Source organism: Coenobita brevimanus, chromosome 37 (genome assembly GCF_032717465.1).
Source record: "Coenobita brevimanus isolate Jiangsu-jjx chromosome 37, ASM3271746v2, whole genome shotgun sequence".
Lineage (NCBI taxonomy): Eukaryota > Metazoa > Arthropoda > Malacostraca > Decapoda > Coenobitidae > Coenobita > Coenobita brevimanus.
The window spans coordinates 2,327,275-2,352,632 of NC_136990.1; the positions used below are offsets into that span (position 1 = coordinate 2,327,275).

A 25,358-nucleotide genomic window follows, 5' to 3' on the forward strand; every position below is an offset into this window, starting at 1 on the left:
AGTGTGTATATGAGTGAGATTGAGGTGGAAGAGGGAGGGGAAGACCGAGGATGAGATGGAGGGATGGAATAGAGAGGCATATGAGAGAGGAGGGTGTAAGTTGGGGGGATGGCGAGTGAGAGACTAACTAGGAGTGTGTATGTGAGTGAGGTGGAAGGGGATAGGCTAGAAGGAAGACCGAAGATGAGATGGAGCACTGGAATACTTATGAGAGAGGGGTGTGTGAGTTGGGGGCAGGGCAGCGTAATGGCAGGGGAAAGACTTATAAATACATCTATTGTTACTTTGTTACATTGTACTGTACTCCTGTTGCATACTAGGTCAATGTCAAAAACAAATCAAAAATAAAGTGGCGTTACGTGACAGCAGACGGGGGTGTTTACATGTCACCATAGAAGTGAAAGTGAATAGAGTGTCTCACGGTGGGAAATTCACACGCGTTGTTTTGATGGTGGGGTTTGTGGCTGTGTGTGGTTATATCTGGTGTTTTTGTGTTTATACGAGGTGTGTGTGTGTGTGTGTGTGTGTGTGTGTGTGTTCTTACCTAATTGTATCTTTACAGGAATGAGTCAAGCTCGTACTGTCCCGTGTCTTAAACCATTTTTATCATACATATCCTCAAATTTATGAATAGTTTTGGCACACACTATTTCATTCGGTAGTGCATTCCACTGATCAATTGCCCTATTTGGGAAACTGAATTTCCTTACGTCTTTATCACCTCTCTTTTTATGCAGTTTTTTGCAGTGTCCTCTTGCTGATGCTTCCCCATAGGTTATATATTCATTTATATCTATTTTCTTCTTCCCTGATATGCATTTATTTTCCTTCTCTCCTGTAGTGTTGGTATGATTCAGTTTTTCTAGTCTTTCTTCGTAGCTTAGATCCCTTAAGCTTGGTACCTACCTTGTAGAGGCCCTTTGTACTTTTTAATCTTATCTATGTGTTTTTTGAGATGAGGATTCCAGACTACTGACGCATACTTCAGGGCTGGTCTGATGAATGATGTTATTATCTTTGTCAGCATGTCTGCATTTATGCTTGTGGATGCTATTCTCATATTAGCAAGCAGTGTATACATGTTCCGTACCCTCTCACTGATATGGTCATTTTGAGATAGTCTGTTATTGATAATTCCTCCTAGGTCCTTCTCCCTTTCTGATATGTGTCGGGTTGAACTTCCTAACTTGTAATCCCAGTCTGGTCTTTTCTCCTTTTACCAAACTTAATTACATGACACTTGTCCACATTGAATTCAATTTGTCATTTACTGGTCCATTCATGAAGCTTATTTGATTCCCTTTGCAGCTTTTTGCAAGAATCTGTGTTAGTAATTTTGCTTTGTACTTTTGGCGTCATCAGCAAACATATTTAGATAGCTTCCATTTCCGGTGATACTATGTCATTTATGTATACTAAAAACATAATTGGAGTGTGTGTGTGTGTGTGTGTGTGTGTGTGTGTGTGTGTGTGTGTGTGTGTGTGTGTGTACGCGAGCGCGCCATACATGAAAATACGCGGAACGACATATAATTGTGCTTTTTAAACAGCTCGAGAATGTGTTTACTGCTACAGTGGAGCCATCTGACGGAATACTAGGCTTTTCAGAAGCACCCCATTGACGTCGACGATGTAAATTGCGTGCGAGCCACGTACACTTTTCTGCCCGATTTTTGACCAGATACTGGGAACCCACTACAGGTCATACCGTTGGGTGGAATGACGTGAAATTTGACGTGGGCATTCCTGGTATGTTCAAGCAGGTCTGTGTCAAATCTGGTGTCAGTGTGTGCCTCGATGACAAGCGCTCGGGCCGCTAAGCTCCTGTTAATTTCCTATTCTCACCGCCTCACCCACGCCCACGCCAGCAGACTGAGCCGTATACGCAACTCATAAGATGCCGCCAGGTGAGTTTCTAGTGCGGGAACCTTAATCAGCACTTCCCTACCTACGTAAGGGACAGAAACACCCGGTATAAACACAAAAATACTTGATATAAACAAAAAAACAGCTGGCATAAACACAAAAACACCTACTTTAAACACACAGACGCCTCGTTTAAACACACACACACACACACACACACACACACACACACACACACACACACACACACACACACACAAAACGCTTATTCACAAGTATTATTCATAAATGGATAGGCACTGATAATATTCACAAAGCCCTACCCACAACACTCCTGAAATAGCCCAGCGGAGTGGAAGAGGATAGTTGCATATGAATCACACTGTGCGAGGAACGACCAGTGCTGTTATTTTCAGTATCGATAAAATAAGGGAATTCTGAACAACCAAAACTCATCTATTTAACTTACGGAAACAGCACACCAATGTAGGAAAATTTTCCGTACGCACAAACTTTAAAAAGAAAAGAAAGAAAAGGAAAAATGTCGAGTACTTGTTCGCCTTCCACAAGATTTAAGTTTTCTTTTCCCCACTACTGATCAAATAAACGTACTTGAACTGCCAGAATACACTCCCTTACCTTTTATAGGTGGTGGTGACCATCATCCACTCACTTGATGTAGTGATGCCTACTTCTTCCTTTGCCTTTATCATTCTTTTTCTGTGCCTGTCCTCCTCTCTTCCTATTTCTCACCATCACCCACTCACTTGATATAGTGCTGCCTACTTCTTCCTTAGCCTTTATCATTCTTTTTCTGTGCCTGTCCTCCTCTCTTCCTATTTCTCCCACCTTTCTTGTCACTTCTTATTGCTTTTCTTTCCATTACAGGTGGCTTTACATTGAGTGACAAGCCTAATGGTTTCCTGTAAGCCAAGAATCCAATTACAACTTTGGGTGGTAACCATATAACCAAACCATACGTGCTCCCTACGTGTCAGCATGTGGGTTGGTGGAGGGTTAGTGCCCCTCCCCGTAAAACTAATAACTCAAAGTCAAACGGCCACACCTTACAGGATTATGACGTCTGGCAATAGATAGATAGATAGACCTTTCATAAACAATATTCCAACGTTGCAAACATTCCCGAAGCCAGAAACTTCTAAAAAGCGTTCAGTATTAACCTTCCTTCCACCACACAAACACACATCATCAACACTCGCTTGTTCCAGTGATGCTCTAGGTCTGGACTCTGCCTTGGAGACTTCGTAAAAACCTCTTCCTTGACGATTTACTTTCCACGTTGCGCCCTAACTTTCTCTTGTATGCAGTTTATATCTCTTCAACAGCGACATAGTTTGCGTCAGTATTATGGGAGAGGATAGTGAGATATTATATGCAAAAGAAATCTATTAGGAACGAAATATCCGAAGCTAATTTACATCGAACAAGCCCATCCTCCTGTACATCACGTCATTGCAAGAGGAGATGAACTCTTACGTGGGATTCGAATCTTTATCCTGAGAGTCAGTGGAGGATCACGAGCCAAAAGCATCATGTTCAAAGAGTTATAAAGAAAAATGGCGTTGTTGTAGACTCACTGCTCAGATTTTGATGCTATTAGACTTTAAATCAAGGAATCTTTTTCACCTTGCCTCTGGAACATAAATGCAAAACTCTCTGAAAACAGTTTCATTCGAAGCACTTTGTTGCTGTATTGTTGAGTGAAGATGAACGTGAGCTACAAAGCCTGGTGGATGAGTCTGGGAGTTTATGAAAGAAACGGAATCTAAAAGTGAGTGTAGATGAGAGTAAAGTTATGGTTTTTGAGAGAAATGAAGTAATGTAAGTGAGGTGGAGGAGGGAGAGGGAGGGGGAGGCCAAGGATGAGATGGAGGGATGAAGTGGAGAGTGTATGTGAATGAAGTGGAGGGAGGGGGGAGGCCATGGATGAGATAGAGGGATGGAGTGGAGAGGTATATGAGAGAGGGGGATGTGAGCTGGGAGCAGGGCGGTGAAATGGCGGGAGACAGGGCGACATGGAGGCGATTTATTTGTGGCCACCTCTTACGGGATTAAGGCGTCTGGCAAAAGATAGATAGATAGATAGATAGATAGCATGCACAGTGAGGCTGGATGGTGATGAATGAGAATGTGAGTGCATTTGAGTACTTAGGAAATGAGTAAGTATGGATGTTAAGATGATGGAGTGCGTGAAGACGGGGAAGAAAGGTTGCTGGTTCATTGAAAGCAGTGATAGGAAATAGGGACGTAAACACGGAAGTGAACAAAGTCGCTGCATGAGTCTACAGGAGGGACACAAGTAGAGTGAGATGAGTGGAAATGAGTTACTGGACAGGAGCATGTGAAGTTGCATGGAAAGACAGACAAATGAGGAAATAAAGGAGTGTTGTGGTCTTGATGTGGATGTGACTGAAAGTGTTAAGAGAAATACTTCAAGATGGTATGGCAATGTTGGTAGGATGGAGAGTGAACCTGACTAGGAGAGTGTATGTGAGTGGAGGGAGCGGGAAGGGGAGACCGGGGATGAGATGGGGAATGGGGCAGAGAGTTACGTGAGAGGAGAGGTGTGAAATGGAGAAAGGGCAGCTTCATGGCATAGGACAGGATGACATGGAGGTGATTCGTTTGTGGCCACCCCTTACATGATAAATCCGTCGGGCGATAAGTAGATAGACAGATAAAAATAATCGCTATTCATAAATAACTGCATGCTTCCACAAAAGATGCCAAGGAGTTATTCACTGTTCTAACATAAACATTTCGAATACAAAAACATCTCTTAAATATCACTTTCTTTTCCAAACAAATATAATAATGTTGAAAGTGTATTAGTGAATTTGAAACAAGCACCATCAAAAAGTTAGTGAACTGCCTCCACAAAATATGTTGAAGACTTATTCACTCTTGTTCCATGAGCATTTCAAATACAAGAAAGTCTACTATTTAAGCTCATCTTTTCCAAAAACGATGCAGGTAATGTTGAAATTGCTTAATTGAGTTTGAAATAAGCGCCATTAAAAAGTTAGTGCATCATTTCCCCAAAAGATATCAATGGGCTTTTCCTTAAACATTCGAAATACAAAAACGTCTTTTAATTATCCTTTTCTTTTTCAAAGCAAAGAGAATATATTAAAATCGTTTCGGTGAGTTTGAAATAAGCGCCATTAAGAAGTTAGTGCACCACTTTCGTACAAGATATCAATGGGCATTTCCCTAAACATCGCAAATACAAAAACGCCTCTTAATTAATGTCTTCTTTTTAAAACAAAGAGAATAATGTTAAAATCGTTTTGGTGAGTTTGAAATAAGCGCCATTAAAAATCTAGTGCACCGCTTCCGCAGAGGATATCAATGGGCTTTTCTTTAAACATGCTAAATACAAAAACGCCTCTTAATTAATCTCTTCTTTTAAAAAACAAAGAGAATAATGTTAAAATTGTTTTGGTGAGTTTGAAATAAGCGCCATTAAAAAGTTAGTGCACCGCTTCCGCAGAGGATATCAATGGGCTTTTCTTTAAACATGCTAAATACAAAAACGCCTCTTAATTAATGTCTTCTTTTAAAAAACAAAGAGAATAATGTTAAAATCGTTTTGGTGAGTTTGAAATAAGCGCCATTAAAAAGTTAGTGCACCGCTTCCGCAGAGGATATCAATGGGCTTTCCTTTAAACACGCTAAATACAAAAACGCCTCTTAATTAATTTCTTCTTTTTCAAAATTGAGAGAATAATGTTGTAAACCTTTCCATGAGTTTGAAATAAGCGCCATTAAAAAGTTAGTGCACCGCCTCCACAAAAGATGTCGCAGGATTGTTTACAAACAAGTGAAGGCATAAAGCATCGTTACCCTGGGACACTTGGTCAAATTTATGTCATTATTTCTCAAGTGTCACGCCTCACCCATGCATCAAAAGGTGTAAACTGAGTGTATATTACCCCAAGATATGATGGAATTTATATAAAGTGTTTTTTGGACGCGTAAAAAAGAAAAGTGTCGCAGGAAACTGGAGTAAGTTGCCGCTGCCTTGTGCCCCATTCAAGGATAGTATGGAAGGTAAACGTGCTTTTTATCACATATTTACTATTGGTGGGTTTGAAAGTGGTGTTTATCTTGGAACTCTTTGATGAGGTTATATTGCAGTTGGATTGTCATATGGAATTACGGACCGTGAGTGCATGTTCCAAGTTTTTCCTTTTGAGTCGTGGAATTTGATATTGTAGTTAGTTACGATGATTCCATGTTTGGTTATGTTGTGTCTCGTAATTTACCCCAAAATAATATACAACAATGCTTTTAGTGTTAGTATTATGCACCTAAATGTGGACAAGCATTGGAACTTAATAGGCTAATGGCTGAGTATGGTTATGCCAGTTGTGTTGGAGTGCATATCTATTTTTGGTAATGGCAAGGAAATCTGTTACAGTCAATGGTAATGATTATTTTTAGGCCTTGGTAAGTCAGAATTAATCCAGCCTGGCTCATGGTGGGTGAGGTAGGTTCAGTTAATAGCCTCAGGTTGCCCAAAACTGGATCAGGATATGTTGGCTTGGATATAGTTAGGGTAGGTAGTGGTAGGTACCGTAAGTGGTTAGTAATGTTGGCTACAAAACTGCTGCCCTGAGAGTGCCAAGGGTCAGATCCTGGTGCAGACAAGTAAGACAGCTGGCACTACTTGTCTTTGGCCTGTCCACCCAGTGTGAGTTAGTAGGTAATACAAGTACCTAAGGGAACATTTAGGGAAGGTAGTTGTGGTAACCTGGATGAGGCATTGTCCTTGTATCCTGTGATAGTGGCTAAATAACCAGCCACAGGTTCAAAGGCTTGAGTTATGGAGATGAGCTCTGCACTAAAGTCCCTCACGGTGTCTGCCCCCACCCTATCTTCACCTTAGGTATCATTACATTAGCTTTGCCGCATAGCTAAACAAAGCATTTATATAGTAGTTTACTGATGAGGCACTGTCAGCTGCAAAGGAACATGGGTTCACAGCATGGGATGGCCCATCAGGGGTAGTTGCTTGCCTGTGGTTGATGGGTCTGCTTGGCCAGACAGACTGGGTTGATCAACAACATCTCGTCAGCTGGGTTTTCATATAGTTGTGTTTTTTCCTCCCCAGTTGTATTCTTGACATATGGTTGGTGAAGCACTGGCAGGAGTGGCAGAGACAAGATTTAAATGGACTCCAACTCAGGATCCAGCAAGAAAGGGGGCAAGAAGCCCCTGAAATCCAGTACCGGTAATGCAAACACCGTGGTGGTAACCCCTTCAGGCTGATAGTCTTTATCTTATTTCAGTCTTGCTGTTTCCCTGATGTTTTATTCAGCAAAAATGGACTTTCTGAATGTCGGGGATTCATAGTGTTCAAAACAGCCTATATTACTGTATTTTCTAACCTGATAAAAATCCATAATCCCTTTCTTATATTTGATGGCCAAGTGTAGTTAATTTGGAGGACTGGTTTGAGAAGTACCTAGGGAGACTCTGTCCTACTCTATAGCTAAGATTAATTTTTATGTAAACTGATCATAACTTAGTACCGGTATTTAAATTGTGGGATTAGAGCAGTTTTTTTGGATATAGATTTAATATAAACTCCTCATTGCTAGAGCATTCAGTAAAGCTGAATAAAAACATCTAATAGCAGCAAAAATGAAATAGAAAAGATGTTCATTTACTGATTGGGTTGAATTGACAAGCTTCAATACATAAACTGTAGAAGAGCTTGCATTAGCTAGCTTTGGGCTGGAAGTGTAGAGCTTTATGTTGCCTTTTGTTCTGAGTGAGTGAAGCTTTGGCCGATTGTTGTGGCTTTGTGTTCTTTCCTTAACCCTTTCATTAAAGCGCAAGCAGTCGTATGCCAATTGTTGCACCAAAATGACAAATATTCTTACCAAAAGGGTGTTTTAATTTGTGATTTTTTACAGAGGTGTGAAGATTGAGGAATTACCCTTGAGAGGGGGGAGATGCTCACTGTTTAGTTTCATCATAAAACAACAGTAATTCACAAGGGGTAAAATGCATGATGATGGCCAGTGTATTTTATTCTTATAATCTCAAAATGCTTGTATTCAGTGCCTGCCAGGGTCTTTTGGGCATTCTGGGGCCTGATCTCATTCACAATATGCAGATTCTCTTGTGCTGAATAGAATACTGTACTAATAGCCACCAAGAATAGATTGAATGAAATTGTGCCATTGTACCATATGAAGGCATCTCATTTTGATATACCGGTATTCAGTAACCTTCAGGTGATTTTTACCATTTTACCCTTGGAAAGGTAACTCATACTGAAGAGTTAATGAATAGCATGAAGTATAGATCTGACTCCTTCAATTTGAATGTCTAAGATTAATAAGATTGAAGATAACAAGAATGAGATAAAACTAGCATCATTTTACTGAAAGGGTTAAGCTTCTTGCTGTGATGCATTTTTCTTTTTTGTATACGTCTGTGTTAAATAGGCTACTGTCAATATGAACTTATTTTTTATCATTCTTATAACTGCTTCTAACCTATTACTAATGACAACTTCTCTTTCAGACAAGATGGAGAGTGATTTTTTTGCTCTACAGTGGACAGAACACTCCCGAATCTTCAGTCAGGCCATAGGAAATTTGCGTGGGAAGGTAAATTCACTCTGCCCTTCTTCTTCTTTCTTTGTTATGCCAAACGCCTTAATCCTGTGAGGGGTGGCCACAAACCAATCGCCTCCATGTCGCCCTGTCCCCCACCATTTCACTGCCCTGCTCCCAGCTCACACCCCCCTCTCTCATATACCTCTTCATTCCATCCCTCCATCTCATCCTTGGCCTCCCTCTTCCTCTTTACCCCTCCACCTCACTCACATACACTCTCCTCATCAGTCTCTCACTCTCCATCCTCTCCAAGTGGCCCATCTTTAATTTTTTTTTTTTTTTTTTAATAAATGTACTTTAGGCATTTTTCTTGCTTTGTTTTTGGAATATAATATACTTGCTGCCAGCTTTATATATGGGATTAGAGTTGGAATGATGATGATGACCTCCCTCTCATATAATGAAGAGTTTCTATACAGGTATATTTCAGCATACCCGGTACACAGAGTTCTATACAGTAAGTCCCCAGTGTAATTAACATTTTTTACATTATTTTGACATAATTTCATTGTAAAGTTGAGAAAATTTGGTTATTGAAATTCCAGTATTACCCATAAATATGCTTTGGTAGTTCCTGCAATTTACAATATGAAAAAAATGAATATATATTTTAGGATGTACTGTATATCTACTTTATACCAAGGACTGTTTTTATTAACGTGAGGTTCATTCGCAGGCGGCGTACACAGATGCCACGCTGGCTTGTGAGGGCCGCTTCTTCCCGGTTCATAAGTTTGTGCTGTCAACCTGCAGCCACTACTTCAGCTCCATCTTTGAGTGGACCCCCTGTGTAAACCCGGTGGTGGTGATTAACAATGTCACTTGCCGGGAGTTGGAGGCATTGTTGGACTTCATGTATGTAGGAGAGACCAATATAAAGGAGGCACAGCTTGCCGGGGTTGTAAGGGCAGCAGAGTTCCTCAGCATCCAAGGACTGGCCATGGTAGAAGATGAGAAAAGTAAGTGTCATACGAGTAACTCAAGCAAGGACGAACCGCCCCGAAAGAAGAGGCGCCGTCAGCCTAAAAAGAACACATCGTCTGCGTCCTCTGAGTCTCATGGGGCATCTCACATGCCACCTCCCAGTCCACAAGTAAAACCTCATGCTCCTCATCCTCCACGCTCTGCTGGATCAACACAGCACAATGATGGTGAACCTCCAGCTAACCATGCACTGCCTCACCAGTCCCATAGTCACCAGGCCTCCCAGGGACACTCATCACCACAGAGCCTCCCCTCTCCCCTCCCGCAAGTACATGACAGTCCAGTACTAAAGCCTCAGTCTTCCCAACAACCTCAGACTCCACAACTCTCTCACACAACCCTTCCACCACACACACCTCAGCAGGTCCACACGTCTCATCCCTTGCTGCAAGCCCATGCATCCCACACAGTCACGCAGCTCCACGCATCCCAGACACTGCAGCAGCCTCACACTTCCCTTACGCCACAGCAGCTTCACATTTCTCATGCAGCTCAACAACCTCACACTCAGCTGCAGCCCCACACATCTCACACACAACCACAGGCACACACATCACACACACAGCCACAGCCACACACACAGCCACAGCCCCACACATCCCATACACAGCCACACATACCTCACACACAGCCACAGGTCCACACATCCCATGCACAGCCACAGCTACACACATCCCACACACACCCACAGTCCCACATGCCCCCCACACAACCCCAACCTCACACATCCCACACACAACCCCAACCCCACATGCCCCCCACACAACCCCAACCCCACATGTCACACACACAACCCCAGCCACATGCATCTCACACACAGCCACCGCTACACACATCTCATGCATCCCAGCAACCTCACACAGCACATGCACCTCATTTGACCACACCTAACCACCTCAATCACACTCCACAACACCAGGTAGTAGATTCTGCCCTAAGCCAGGCATCTCCACCACAATTATCTATCCATGAACCACCTCAGAATGTACACCTGAGCCCACCTGTCCTTCATCCAATTGAAGGTGTGATAGAGACTGTGAAGATCGACATGAATGAGAGGAAAGAGGCTGTCCTACAGGTATCCCAGACTGGTGATGGGACGGAGGAAATCCCGGACCTGCTTAACTCCCTTGTCAACATGCGTCCTCTTTACGACACCAAGGAGGCTCAGGGCACTGAAGAAATTGCAACTTTTCACTCTGTGGTGAGTGGAGATTGACATTTGTTCTTACTCTTTACAAAGGCTGAGGTTATCCATATTTTAGGCCTACTGCACCTTAATTCACCTTCAGGTTTTCTAACACATTATCCCTTCAACTCTCCCTATCCCCTGAAAGGAGGATGGTGGACCGCCAGAGGACAGCTTCATCCTGCAGTTCACCAGGTTCACATTCTAATGATCCTGGGGCCACAGCAGCAGTATAACCAGCACCACTATCAGAAGTCTGTTTTTTTTATTTCATAACCCTGCCCTGCACACTAATGATATATATTGAACAACCACAGAGGCACCACATACCCTCTTCTTCTCTAACACAGGTACTGAACCATTCAGTTAGACACGCTACCCTCTACAATTTCACATGCTTCACTGCCATCATACAAACGCATTTGGGCATTCAGCACAGACGCCCACCATTCAGCAGCTGTTTGAAATTACATGTAGTTTGCTGGATTTAGAATGAGTTAGCTTGCATTCCTTAGAAAACATTGGCTGTGCCTTGGCCATCCCCATTGTAGGGATTCCATAAGAGAAAGCATGGCATTGTTGATTGGATTTTATTATTTGCAGGAGCCCAATGAGAATCTGTACGACTTCTCCGAGGAAATGCCAGCAGTTGCTTCTTCCTCGCACTCAGAAGTTCACTTTCAGCGAGTAAGTTATAGAATCTAAAATCCGTGTTGACTATCTAGTGGCAGATACTTTAATCCCAAATGGGCCAGCCACAAACAGGTCGCCTCATGTTTGATTACATTGTATCAAGTGCTTCCACCCCTCCACAACCACACTCATACTCTCTCCTAGCCAGTATATCATTTTCTTTTCCCTATGACAGCCACAGTAAATTATATAAAGTTTTGCATATTAAATTTCCATTGTTACCTTTAAAGCTGATTTGATATTTTCACCCGTATTCAGTACAAGCTGTGAGGAAAAGTTTGTGAACTCTAGGAAGGCACTGTTAATTTATAATAAGGTTTATTTGTATTATAAAGTACTGCAGAGAGGCTGGAGAGGAATACTTTCATATAGTGGTGCTGTAAAACTGGGTGGCTATGTTGCTGGGTTATGTAAACATCCTCATCTCCCTTACTATCCCCCAAAAGGAGGATGGTGGACTGCAGTAGAGTGACTAACAACTGTAGAGATGTACTGTATTGGTATAGGTAGTGGAAATGTACTGCAATTGTGTATTAAGATGATTTTTTAAACAATTTTCCCATCACTCCCACAGGGTCAGACGGCTTCCATTTCCTTCGCCAAAGTGGAACCCCGAACTCCACCAAAGCAAGTGTCTAAGATCATGTGCACAATTTGCAAAGCAGTTTTTGCCAAACGAGAAAGCTTGAATCGTCATTTGCGCCGCCACAAAGAACCTCATGCTTGCACCGAGTGTGATTTCACAACTTTGGTGTACAAGGAGTTATTGGAACACAAGAAACAGGAACACAAAGGCAAAAAGTGTACCTTCTGTGATTTCGTCAGCACCCGCAATGACATAGTGCGGCGACACATGAAGCGGCACACTGAGAACGCTCCAGCAGTACACAGATGCAAGCACTGTGACTTTACTTCATCACGTAGGGAAGATGTGCGCCGCCATACCAAGAATTGCCACAGCAGTAAGTAGTTAGTGTACATAAATGGCTTTGTCCAAGACCTGTGTTTCTATTATCTTGGGAGATTTTCATGTACTTTTTCCTTACTGGTGTATTTCTGCATATGGCATGTCAGTATTCTGGTATATCAGTACATCACTACATTGAAAAGATACGAAATGCATAAAAGAGTGAGGTATAATATTCTGGAGGTGTCAGGATGCCTCTTAAACTAATGAGAATATGACCCCAGGGCCTCATTTCTCATTAGCTTAGTAGGTTGTGTAATGCCTCATCCTTAGCAATTTATTTGGAATATTATGTGTTCATAATCTCATATGAAGTATCTGTTACATTTTAAAATCAACATACCTTGTATGAATGCCAAATTAGAATGATACAGAATCATGAGTAGATACAGACCGGTAATAAGTTTGTATAAATGCAAAAAACATGAATAATGTTAATAGGGTAGTGTATAGCCATAAATACCAGAAGCAAGAATAATACAGACCCATACACAGGAACAGACAAACAAGAATAGTTTGTATGAATGCCAATAATGAGAATAATACTCATGCAGAGAGGTTGGTAAGGAGAGGTGCCTGAAAACTTCCCTAAACAGTGAGGGTATGGGCTCGTGTTCTTCTTTTCTCTATTCTTGTAAGGAGGGATGGACTGTGGGCTGTAGGCTAAGTGACTTTGTTGATATCTTGGCACCTCTTGGTCATTGATTTATTTTACTCATTAAGGATCAGTGACCTCTTTTATGTTATTGAGAAAAACTTATATAACCACCAGTAGCATAAAAGAGACTAACAAGGAATATATAATGGGAGTAAGATATTGCCAGGGGTTTTTATCTTAGGAGTGGTTGGGGTATCTTTTGTGTAATGCCACTCAGGGGTTATTGAGGCTGGTCACCATTGCCTTAAATGCCAGGACTGAGTTACTTAGCCTCAGGTCCCTGTGCTCCTGTTTGTATGGGGCAGTTTGGGGTTAGATAATGATGATAAATACAAAAAAAAAAGAGGTGATACAAGGCCTACAAAGTCACTTACAATATTGCCCTATTAGTAAATGATGCTACAGTTTTCCAGAAGATTTCATAACTGTTTTTACCTCTTGATTCTATATGCAAATAATGAAGTACTGACAAGATTGGGCCTCATACCTTCAGTAAGTGATGCATTGGTGTTATGGAATTTTCTCGATTAGTGTGATCTGTTTTCCTAGTTACTAAGATGCAAACAGATGACCTCACGTACCCTGTATCGTAAAGCTATTGAATTTTATACTGTCCTTTCTCTTTGTATAATAGATGAAGTTTTGTCCATTCAGATTAGAGATACATTTGGCCACAGCTGACATCTTACCACAGCCACCCATACTCCCTCACTTAAATTCCTCTAGTCCAATGGTGTGTTTCTTGTTATATTCCATCTCCTTCTACATGTCTTCCGCTCTGGAGAGACTTTCCAAACATAAGAGGTTAAATATTGCCTTTTTGCCATCAGTACAAGAGATATATTCCTGAGTAGATTGAAGACGTTTGCAGGGAGAGAAAAAGAGAAAGCGAGAGAAATAAGACCAGATTGAAGGGGTTGACATCCAAACTTTAACACCTGAAGTTCATTATTTCTTATTTTTTTCCTGCTGCCTTCAGATGCTCGTATTAAAGCTAGCAGAAATGTCTAGCACAAAATGGGGATATTGAAGCCTATAGCTAACCCCTCCTATTCAAAATGTTTGCCTTGAGTTGAATAGAGTTGTTAGGAAATACAGGAACAAAACAAAACTTACAGCATAGGACTTAACCCTTTAACATTGTCTAACTTTAATTATACTTTGATATGGACTATAATTACACTCGATGGAGTTAGAGTGAGAGGGTATGGGAAGGTGTGGAAAGCTGTGAAATATAGCTGAGTGTAATTCTAACCTAGTAAGGACTTTAGTATAGTAGGATGTCTTGGTTATGATGACTGTTGTGTTTATCCAGAACAAGGACTCTAAGATGTACTAGGCTATGGAGTGGGGTCTGGAGTATCACTATTTTTATGTGTAATTGTTGCATTAATAGCAACACCATCTCATATTTGAAATACGGACTAATGTTAATACAGTAGTAAAATAGTACAGTAACGTTAATAGTACAGTACTCAGTTACTGGTATAAATGTAATAACCAAAGGGAGTACCATAAGCTAGTAACTTGTGTAAAAAGAGTACAAAAGCCACTTGTATATATGAACAAAGACAAATATGTACACAACTAACTGTGCAAGTTCTTTTTATGTAATTAATGGACCTGGAAAAGAAAAAAATGAGTTATAGCACACATCACATGGTTTCCGAACATCACCAACTGGGCATATATGAAAAAAGAAGGATTATTTTTGTATTATGCCTCCATTAAGGAACATATGGCATTATTTAGGTTACAAATCAAATACCGTACACATTATAGCCTACTACTAATAAGGAATGGAATGACACTAGCAGCTAATTACATTTAAGCCATACATTGCTGTGTTATACTGCCAAATAGTGAACCACCAACCTTGTTTATTATTATTATTATCATTATTACTGTATTATTATTATTATTATTATTATTATTATTATTGTTATTAGTTACTGTTGTCTTAGTAAATGAGATAAGGCCTGTAAGTTCCATTTTATTATTATTATTACTGTATATTTATTATTACTATTATTATTATATTATTGTTAGTGATATTCTTCTTCTTCTTATTTCTATTGTGCATATATTTTTGGGGGGTAATATGACAAATATGATATTAGTTCTGCTTGGCAATATTCTTTCATTTTGCTGGTTCTTTCTCCCACGTATCCTCCTTTGTTTTTACAGTAAAAGTCCTCTAATCTGGCCACCAATAATCTGAAAATCCTGATACTTCGAAAATATCTGGGCTGTTTTCGAATTCTTCTGGGCATCTTTCGAAATTTTCTCGGCTTTATCTTGGGATTTATCGGGTTTGGGCTTTATCTTGGGATTTATCGGGTTTGGGCTTTATCTTGGGATTTATCCGGTTTGGGCTTTATCTTGGGATTTATCCGGTTTGGGCTTTATCTTGGGATTTATCGGGTTTGGGCTTTATCTTGGGATTTATCCGGTTTGGGCTTTCCCTTGGAGTTGGATGTACCTGCTTGCAACTATTCATCTACACTGTCATGCATATCCTCTGAGTAAATCAATCATCCATATCATTTTAAGTGTTTAATAATCATGTACATATTTCTGATGTTTTCAAAGGTCCCTCCGAATAGCCCGAAAAAACCAGTAGTCCGAAAGACCCTCAGTCCCCTGCAGGTCGGATCACAGGACTTTTACTGTTTATATAATTTTCACCTACTGTGCAATACCATTAATTATAAACCATAATAAGCCCTACACAGAAACAGCTTAATCAAAAAGGTGTGACTCTCACTCTTTCACCGTGATAATCAACTGTATTTCCCATTTTGCTCTTCCTGTTATCAGAGTTAATTTGGCTTTGGAGAGGCTTTGCATATGGAGGGGTTAGGACTCATATTCTTGTCAGTTAAGGAAGCTCCCTAACACCTCTTCCTTAGGGATTTATTTTTGGATATGGCTGGTTAATATCCTGTTATGCAGAGTATGGTGGTACTTGAAGAATTTATGTAACACACTAGGACATTAAGGTGTAATAAGCATAATAAGTCACTTAAAAAAAGGTGTTAGGGAGCATCCTTAATCAATGAGAAGGGCCAGGACTTCTCTGTTGGTAGTGTGTAACTTGACCCCAAAATCAAGTATACTCTTTTCACTGTAACTTGGCTCAGATATTTCTCGTTTTTCACCAATCACTGGATGATTTTTTTCAGCTTGTGTAAAGTGTCTCCAATCCTATATGGAGAGCGAGAGACTGACGAGGAGAGTGTATGTGAGTGAGGTGGAGGAGGGGAGAGGGAGGGGGAGGACAAGGATGAGGTGGCTGGATGGAGTGGAGTATATGAGAGAGGGGGGGTGTAAGCTGGGAGCAGGGCAGTGAAATGGCGGGGGACAGGGCGACATGGAGGTGATTTGTTTGTGGCCACCCATTATGGAATTATGGCATCTGGCAATAGATAGATAGTCTCTGATCCTGTAAGAACTGTGTATGTAGTATAAATAAAATGAAAATGTTAGCAGAGTGAAGGGATACAGAAAATTCTCAATACACAGTACTTATGATTCAGTTAGGAATTATTTGTGAGCATATTTCTTCACTTACATTGATTTAACTTCCAATGCTATTATTATTATTATTATTATTATTATTATTATTATTATTATTCTCTCATCTTAAATGTCAGGACTAACTTGCCTAGTCCTGGGCTGCTATGCTCTTCATGGGTCGGTATAGGATTGGGTGATGGATGAATGAATGGTTTATTATTTTATTATTATTATTTACTCTCATCTTAAATGTCAAGACCAACTGCCTAGCCCCGGGCTCCTACGTTCCTCATGGGCAACGTAGGATTGGATGATGGATGGATTATTATTATTATTATTATTATTATTACTTTGAATCAGCAAATCATGACTGTGGTTGAAATTTTTTTGGTTGATGATAATTTATTCATATTCTAATGGCTGTATATTTAATCCCGTTTTTGCCTGCTGTGTTACATAAGCGTTCTTGCAGATATTGTTTACATCTAATACTCTGTTTCTTGTATATCACTGCATTGATCTATAAACCTGTCATTTTGTTTTACTTACATTATTGAGTTGTATGACACAAAGTCCTCTGAAATTTGCCTTTATTTTCTGCTTTGTTGAAGGATTGTACTGGTGATTATGCAGACTACTGAGGCAAATAGTACTGTTTCTTTCTGAGTTGCACCCACTAAAAAGATATTTGTTGTCCTCAGTGTTATGGACTCTGAAATGATTTGTAAAAGTGAAGCTGTGTTCATTTGGTACTGGTAGTTCAGAATTCTTGGTCCCTGTGTCATACTGCATCACACCACAAGGGTAACAGTTATTTTTTTAGTTGGTGTTCACTAAAATCAAATGTTCATTATATTTGTATTTAATTCAACCTCCGAAATGTCCGCCATTGATGGGAAGGAGGTCTGGATAATTCAACCTGAGGTGAACTTCTCAGAATGCTTGTGCAATAAGATGGTTATGTTGTACAGTGGAAACTTATGTAGCAGCTGTTTTTACCTTCATTGTTTCATTTAATTTTGTAAAGGCTTCAACATGCTTCCATATGTCACTCTTTGTCACTTAATGGTGGCTGTTCATGCTGCGTGATCTCTAACCACCCCCTCCCCCCCTCTCTTCAGTCCATTATCCATGAGGTTGAACTCGCTGACCTCATCCCAGGTCTCTTTTGGTCTACCTCTTACAACCTTACCCTCAACTTTCACACACTTACCTTCAACATTTCATTTCGTTTATAAAGACTCCAACATGCCTGTGTGTCAGCCTTGGTCACTTAATGGCAGCTCTCCATGCTGCTTGAGTTTTGAATAGGGTTTGGCTTCACGTTATTCCACATCCAACTCGTACACACACCTCCCAACTAGCACAGTAACACAGCAGAGCAGAAATTACTTGAATGTTTGTAAAGTAGCGATAAATCAGGTAATTTCCAGGCCAAATGAAAACTATGTAAGTAGGATATTAAGCGTACTTTTTAAATACTGTATAAGTAATAGATATGGTAGTGTAAAGTGTAATGTGCGATGTAGTCAGTATTAAAACAACACTATATTATATACTGATTTAATGAAACTTTCCCTAGTACACTCACAGGTAATATTCAAAACTCCCATGTACACTCAAGCTATTATTCAAAACTCCCTTGTACACTCAGAGCTAATATTTGAAACTTAGCTTTGTAAACTCACAGCTAATATTCAAAACTCCCTTGTACACTTACAGCTAATTTTCAAAACTCCCTTGTACACTCAAGCTATTATTCAAAACTCCCTTGTACACTCAAAGCTAATATTTGAAACTTAGCTTTGTAAACTCCCATCTGATATTCAAAACTTGCCTTTGTACACTCATAGGTAATATTCATAACTCCCTTGTACACTAACAGCTAATATTCAAAACTCCCTTGTACACTCTCAGCTAATATTCAAAACTTACCTTTGTACACTCATAGCCAATATTCCAAGTTTGGTTGTTCCTTTCCTCTAAACACCTGACTGCTGTTTGGAGAGCTTTCTTATGCCTTAGCTAAGAGGACTGCGTATATGTACAGTTGCAGACATAAATACTGATACACTTGTTCTCCAAAAACTATGAAACTCTTACACTGTATTCTGAAAGTCCATATGGGTCTACAGAGTTCATTATAGTGTTTCAGAAATCATTGTTCACTGTGTCGTAATAAATCAGTGCATATCAGTATTTATGTCCACAGCTGTACCGGGAACCATTTCAGAAAGATTTATAATGTCAGTAATAATTATGTACTCAGTAGCATTTATACAGAATATGTAGAGAGTGGATGTATGAATGAGGTTGTTTTCCCCTGCTGTCAGGCACTACCTCACAAAAATGGTTAACAGCAAGTGTGTAAATGAGACATTACGTTTACACCTTATGAGTAACGAGCTTGTGAGTGTATGGTAGGACATAGAAGAGATGGGCTACTGTTTATACCCTTAAGGTGGTATTGTAGTGTGGTTAGGAAGCTTACTAACACCACCTCCTTACTGATTTATTTCTGTTTCTTCTTCATTACTATATTCTTGTGTGTTATGCAATCTGTGTCTGTACTGAAAGGACATAAGAAGGAAACCAGGGGATATTAATGAGTAGTTTGGAAAATAAGTCTTTAAGGAAGAGGTGTTGGGGAGTCCCCTTACCCGACGGGAATACAGGTAACGTTCTTAGTGATTGTCATGAAGGTAATGCTTAGACTACACATACCCGGTAAACAGGTTTTTGCCGACAACACAAAAAACCCGAATTATGTTCTACAGACCTGAACATGTTTTAAAAGTTAAGCCAGTCTGTGTGAAGAAGTATTAGAGAGGATCTTCATACCCTTAAAATGGCTATTGTTGACTTGTATATTTCTTTTAGCGGATACCAGAGAAACTTACTCGTGACAGTGATACCTCCTGTCATCCACACTCTTATAAAACAGAGATGGCCACGGAAGTTCTGTTTATTTTCATTTTTACTTTGTGCTTCCTTAATTTTAATACATTACTATAATTGTTCTTCTCCAGCCTATGAAATTTAGTTTGGAGTTGTTCATTATACAGGGCCAGTAAGAATCCTGTATTCATATCAGTTAGCTAAATTATTAAAAAGAAAATGCAATGAATAAACTTTCTTTCATGACTGTTTTAAGAGATCAGTTTTTACTTGAAAGGGAAGTAAACCATGGACTGTTATTTAAATTCAGGAACAGCATATATGTATATACTTATTATTTAGGACCGTATGGCTTATTTTCAGAATTTGTCGTATTGTACAAAAAAAAATTGGTTAGTATAAGCTATGATATGTATTTTGACGATTGGGTGTGTGTGTTTGTGTGTGTGCATTTTATTTTGTGATAAAGAACTACTGTAATTTTAGTTAATGAGCAAAAGCCTAGTTCATATATAAAAGCCTTGTTATAGCAGATGAAGGAAGCTGCATCCTCAAGGTGTGTATCATAGTTACATTTAGGTCAGTGCTGAAGTTCTATTTAGCTATCATTAAGTTCTGTATTCTCTTGTTTTCACTCACCATGTCCTGTTAGAGGTCATGCATAGTATCTGGTTTGAAATGTTCCTTTTTACGATTATTTTAAGTTACTCGTTACAAGCCAACCCACTCATTTTATCAACAGTGGATTGCTATACCTTGTAACACTGTTGTAATTGTATATATATATTATACTTACAGTTTGTAGCTGCTTGACTATTTACTTAAACTCGTGTGGTAAGTTAAGGACCTATTTTCAGGGAGTTCTCGTTATTAAACAGCTGTTACTTTAATACACTATTGTTATGATTTAGTAACAAACACTGCACTCACCAGGGTATGTATAATTGATCAAAAAAGTATTCAAACTGTTTTTATGGTGGACAAAACGTATGAAAAGAATCTCCAGTAACTTTTCCTTCACTTTCATGAAGAAGGAACTTTATTCAGGATATGGCATATACTTTTAATTCAGAAATATTTATCTTTGAAGTGGATTCAGGATTCCAGGGGCTAGAATGGTGAGTGATTGAGTATGTAGCCCATTTTATAGGGCTTGCTATATACTTTTTCTCTGTCATGTTTCTCTCTTCCCCTGCTTTCCGCATCCTTCCTCACCCCATTCATAGGTGGGAAGAAGAGGTTGAGATGAGGAGGAGGAAAAGTAGAAGGAGGAGGAGGAGGAGTAAAAGAAGGAGGAGGAGGAGAGAGTAAACAAACAGCAACACAACTTATAATAAAACCGTTGATCACCTGGCTGAAGATACTTTTTTGATCAACTAAACATTACTGTATACATTGTGTGCAATTATGTTCAACTTGTATAGGACCATAATCTAAGTGTCTGGAGGTTTTGTAACACCTTTTCCTTAGTGGTTTATTCTGTCTATTACACCTCAGTATCTCCTTGTATGTTATATATACAAGAAAAAGGTGTAAAATGGGAAATAGATCGTTAATGAAAGGGATCGGAAAGTCTCCTATACACGCAGGATTGGGTTGTTGAGTATTAATTTTTTTCTTTATTGTGTGATCCTGTATTATCTTTTCTACTTATCGCTTGCTCTCTGCTGTTGAACACCCAATGAAGATAATAACTGCTGATTGGCCTTTTTAATATCATTGCTGGACAGAAGGAAAGAGTGAGAGGGGTGAAATGAGTTATCGTGAAGGATTTTGTGTGTGTGTGTGTGTTCATACCTAATTGTTTTTTACTGGATTGAGTCAAGCTTGTTGTGTCCCGTCTTTTAATATTATTTTACCATATTTTTCTTCAAAACTGTGAATGTTTTTGGCACAGACAACTTCATCTGGTTATATATTCCAATGATCAATTGCCCTGTCTGGAAAGCTGAATTTTCTCACTTTCCTTAATCTTTTTGTACATAATTTCTTGACTGTCTGGGTACTATATAGTCATTATGTCAATCTTCTCTTTTCCTTCGACACATTTATATAACATAATCATATCGCCTCTCTTTCTTCTCTCCTATAGCCTAATGTTGGTAATTGTTGCTTAAGTCCATCTTCATAGCTAAGATCTCTCAAGCCTGGCACTCATCTTGTGGCTGCTCTTTGTACTGTTTCAAGCATCTCAACATGCTTTTTCAAGTGTGGGTTCCATATTACTGCTGCATATTCACGCATTGGTTTTATGAATGGTGTAATTATCTTTACCATTTCCTCATTGATGTATGTAAAGGCTACTCATATTCACTCACGGGTTGTACATTCCTTTTTCATTTATATGGTCTTCTGGTGATAGTCTGTTATTGATACAGTAATTACTCCTAAAGCTTTCTCCTTGTTAGATACCTGTAAACTCTTGCTCCCTAGTTTATAGTCCCAGTCAGGCCTCTTTACACTCTTTCCAAATTTTATTATATGGCATTTTTCTGCAATGAACTCCATCTGCCATTTATGACTCCATCCATCCATCATCCAATCCTATGCCACCCCATGAGGAGCATAGGAACCCGGGGTTAGGCAAGTTGGTCCTGACATTTAAGATGAAAGTGACCAGCCTCACTCATCCCTGAGTGGCATTACGTGAGCAATAAACCCCAACCACCCCTTGGATATAAACCTACACAGGCGTAATCCGATTGGAGCGCCTTAATTACCCACTAAACCACCAGATGCCATAATTTGGTTATATGGTTACCACCCAGTGTGGGAAATGGTTTCTTAGTGTGCAGGAAACCATTTTGCTTGTCACTCAATATAGTCAGCCATAGGCAGAAGGAAGAGGACAGTGAAGGAAAGAAAGACAGAAGAGGGAGTGTAAAGTCACCCATAGGTAGAAGGAGGAGGAAAGTGAAAGAAAGACGAGGATGGAAGGAAGAGAGGAAAGGACAGGCACCCAAAGCAACGCTACATCGAGTGAGTGGATGTTGAGTGCCCCCACCTACCACTAATGTTTCAATTTACAAAAATCATTCAATGATTTTTCTCGTATCCAAATGCTGAGTAAAATAAGTACTGAATGATGAAGCTCAGTCAATATGTAAGAGAGCAGTTGCATGTTTTGTACTGTATATTTTTTTATTTTGTTGATACGGATGAAAAAAAATCATTCTTTACCAAATGGGCACAGCCTTTTCACATTTTCTAAAGAAATAAGTCTTTCACAGGTTACTTGTTATTATTCCTGGATTACCCCAGCCACTGGGCATTTTTATAGACTAACCTCTGAAGGCTATAAATGAGGATTTAGAATGCACAAGTATTCTGTCGTCTGCCAGTAGCTGGCCATAGTTAACGTTTCTGATGCACATTTTTAAATATAAAAGCTGGCTTTCAATAGGTTTGATATGATTAGGTTGCGTTATATTATTAAGTTTCCCATTGCTTTGATACGGGATACACTGACGCATCCAGTCACAGATATAGTTCCTAAACAACGTGGCCAGTCGGAGAGATCGTCAGTAATCATTACCGCAGGTGACCTAGCCACTTCCGTAAATACCTCAAAATGGTATATTTTCTCTTTTTCCAATCACTTCATACAGTTACAATGGAACAGTTAATTATCTGTGTTGCTTATGTACCAAAATTACTTACCTGGAGATAATGAGTTTGTTCCATGTGGAATCACCGTGCCTATTTGGTAAAGAATTACCCCCCCAAATTTTGTCATTTGTACCCATAACTGGTTCAAATATTCCCAGGCATCTGATACTTGACATGTAACCTCTAAGTATGTAATTAATGCTCTATAAATATGAACATCCAATTCCAAGAACAAAGTACACATATAGTACGGTATAGGCCTTTAACGGTATGCTTCCATACCTCACCACTGGGGATCATGGGAGCAGTAGCATATGTGTAGGGGTGTTTTTTTACCAGTGGTGGGCCTCTTCCCTACACTACTCTACTGCTCCTAGCCAGAAAAAAATTGCACTCAAAGAACTCCTGCAGGATTATCTTCCTCTTCTTGCTTTCTCACTTTCCTCCTTTTGCGTCTTCTCTTTCGAGGTCTCTTCCTTCTCTTCTTGGGTTTCTTCTGCACTTCTATAATAGGTGGAGATGGTCTTCCAAATCCTAATGCAGCACTTAGTGTTTCTGCTTCATATCCAAAATTGTGCTTAAGTGCAGTATTCACAACTGAGTATTGCACTGTCTTGAGTCCATACATTTTGGTCTTTGAAAGAGTGCCCCACAGTTTTGAATGCAGGGACTCACTGGGATTTTGTGTCGGTCCTTTGAGACATTCTTGCAACAGTTCATCCATAGACAAGTCCTTGTATACTTGAAAAACTTTATCTCTTTCTTCCTTCTCCAACTGAAAATGTACTCCCATCCCACTGTGAGAGGGTGGTGGTGTATCATTTGCTAACACTCTGTTGTAGAAGCAGTAATTATCATCTCCCTCTCCTGCAGGGCATTTATGGTGCAGTGGTCTTTCATCTGTACTTATGCAATGGAAATAGGTTGCCAGGATATCATCTCGCATTTTTTTAACTGTCCCTCCTTTATTGCGTTTTATACAGTAACCATAATATTTTGTCAGTGTATCAATCACTTCTTCGGTTAGCTCGTGTTTTCCTCCGACGGAGTTCTTCCGAGTCTGGTCAGCTTTGGCTTCTTTCATCAGCTTTCTCAGTCGAGTCCTCAATCTTTTTTCAGCATGCTTCACACAGTCTTCCTTGACAACTTCGATCCCGCCATATGGTCTCAATTCTCTCACTGCATCAAACGCTTTGGAGTCTCCATCTCCTACAAATGTTGTGTATCGCATGCCAAGTTTAGCCTCGGATCTGCCCCAAATCCTTCTTGCTGCTTCACCCTCCATGGCTCCCGATTCTCCTTCAAAATTACGGTCACATGAATTTTCATGCATTAACCTCCTTGCCTCAAATGTTACCAAATTAATCCTCCTTGATCTTTTAGCTGTTTTCATCATGGCACAGGTCAGGCAAAAGTTTGACACCACTTCAATATCCAAAACAAATCCAGTGTGTGCCTCAATAACTGCTCCGACCCCAATGTGAGAACGACGGCCCTGGGTCAGCCACGATCCATCAAACCTGACATCAACTGGTAATATTCCATTTTCATCAGGCAATATGCCAAGGGACTCATAATGCTGGAATACACATTTCTTCACTGTTTCTAGTTTGCTTTCATGGCATGCTTTTATGGTATCGCCCACATCATTCCTAACTTTGTAGTAGGCATTTACAGAGAGAGGCTTTATCTGCAAGGCTGATGCAACTGAATTGTAGCCAGACAACCCAGTTCCATTGTCCAGGCAGTGGTAAATTAGGAGAGAGTTGTTTTCAGTGTGTTCTTTAGTGCCTCTACAGGGTTCGTCAGTGTTAACAAACTCACAAACTGTGCATTGCACTCGAATGGCTGTGTCTGCACCTCTAGTTATAAACTGTATCCTCAGTATTGATCCACAAACATCACACAACCGAACACACTCGTTTAACAAGCCTTGCAACCTGCTTGCACTTATGATATAATTCTCCTCCCTAACTTCCTTACAGCTTTCATCAGGCATTTCCTCAGAACTAACAATACTTTCAATAAGCTTTAGCTGTTTCTCAACTGAAGGAATAACTTCTTTACCATACGAACTTAGCTCCTGTTCTGCAAACACAAGATTTTCCTCCTCCCTAACATCCTTACAGCTTTCTTCTGGCATTTCCTCAGAATTAACAACACTTTCAATAAGCTTCAGCCGTTTCTCAACTGTAGGAATAACTTCTTTACCATACGAACTTAGTTGCTGTACTGCAGACACAAGATCTTCATCACTACCTTCGCCAGTAGAGTCCCCTGAAGTCGATGGCACAGGCCCATTTTCAGCTCTTTCTTCAC

General features: G+C 39.9%; 1 protein-coding gene across 1 annotated transcript; it reads left to right on the forward strand.

Annotated features, from left to right (window-relative positions):
* Positions 1-1,897: 1,897 nt before the first annotated feature.
* LOC145396376 (uncharacterized) lies at positions 1,898-12,358 on the forward strand. Its single transcript, XM_080269769.1, has 6 exons — positions 1,898-1,907; positions 8,428-8,513; positions 9,199-9,774; positions 10,327-10,710; positions 11,299-11,382; positions 11,963-12,358. Exons 1-6 carry the CDS (start codon positions 1,898-1,900, stop codon positions 12,356-12,358), a joined length of 1,536 nt encoding a protein of 511 aa, XP_080125895.1.
* The last annotated feature ends 13,000 nt before the right edge of the window (positions 12,359-25,358 follow it).

Coding starts and splice junctions, on each gene's coding strand:
- LOC145396376 (XM_080269769.1), top strand. Junction 10,711..11,298: donor TTGCAACTTTTCACTCTGTG/GTGAGTGGAGAT, acceptor TATTATTTGCAG/GAGCCCAATGAGAATCTGTA. Junction 11,383..11,962: donor CAGAAGTTCACTTTCAGCGA/GTAAGTTATAGA, acceptor TCACTCCCACAG/GGTCAGACGGCTTCCATTTC.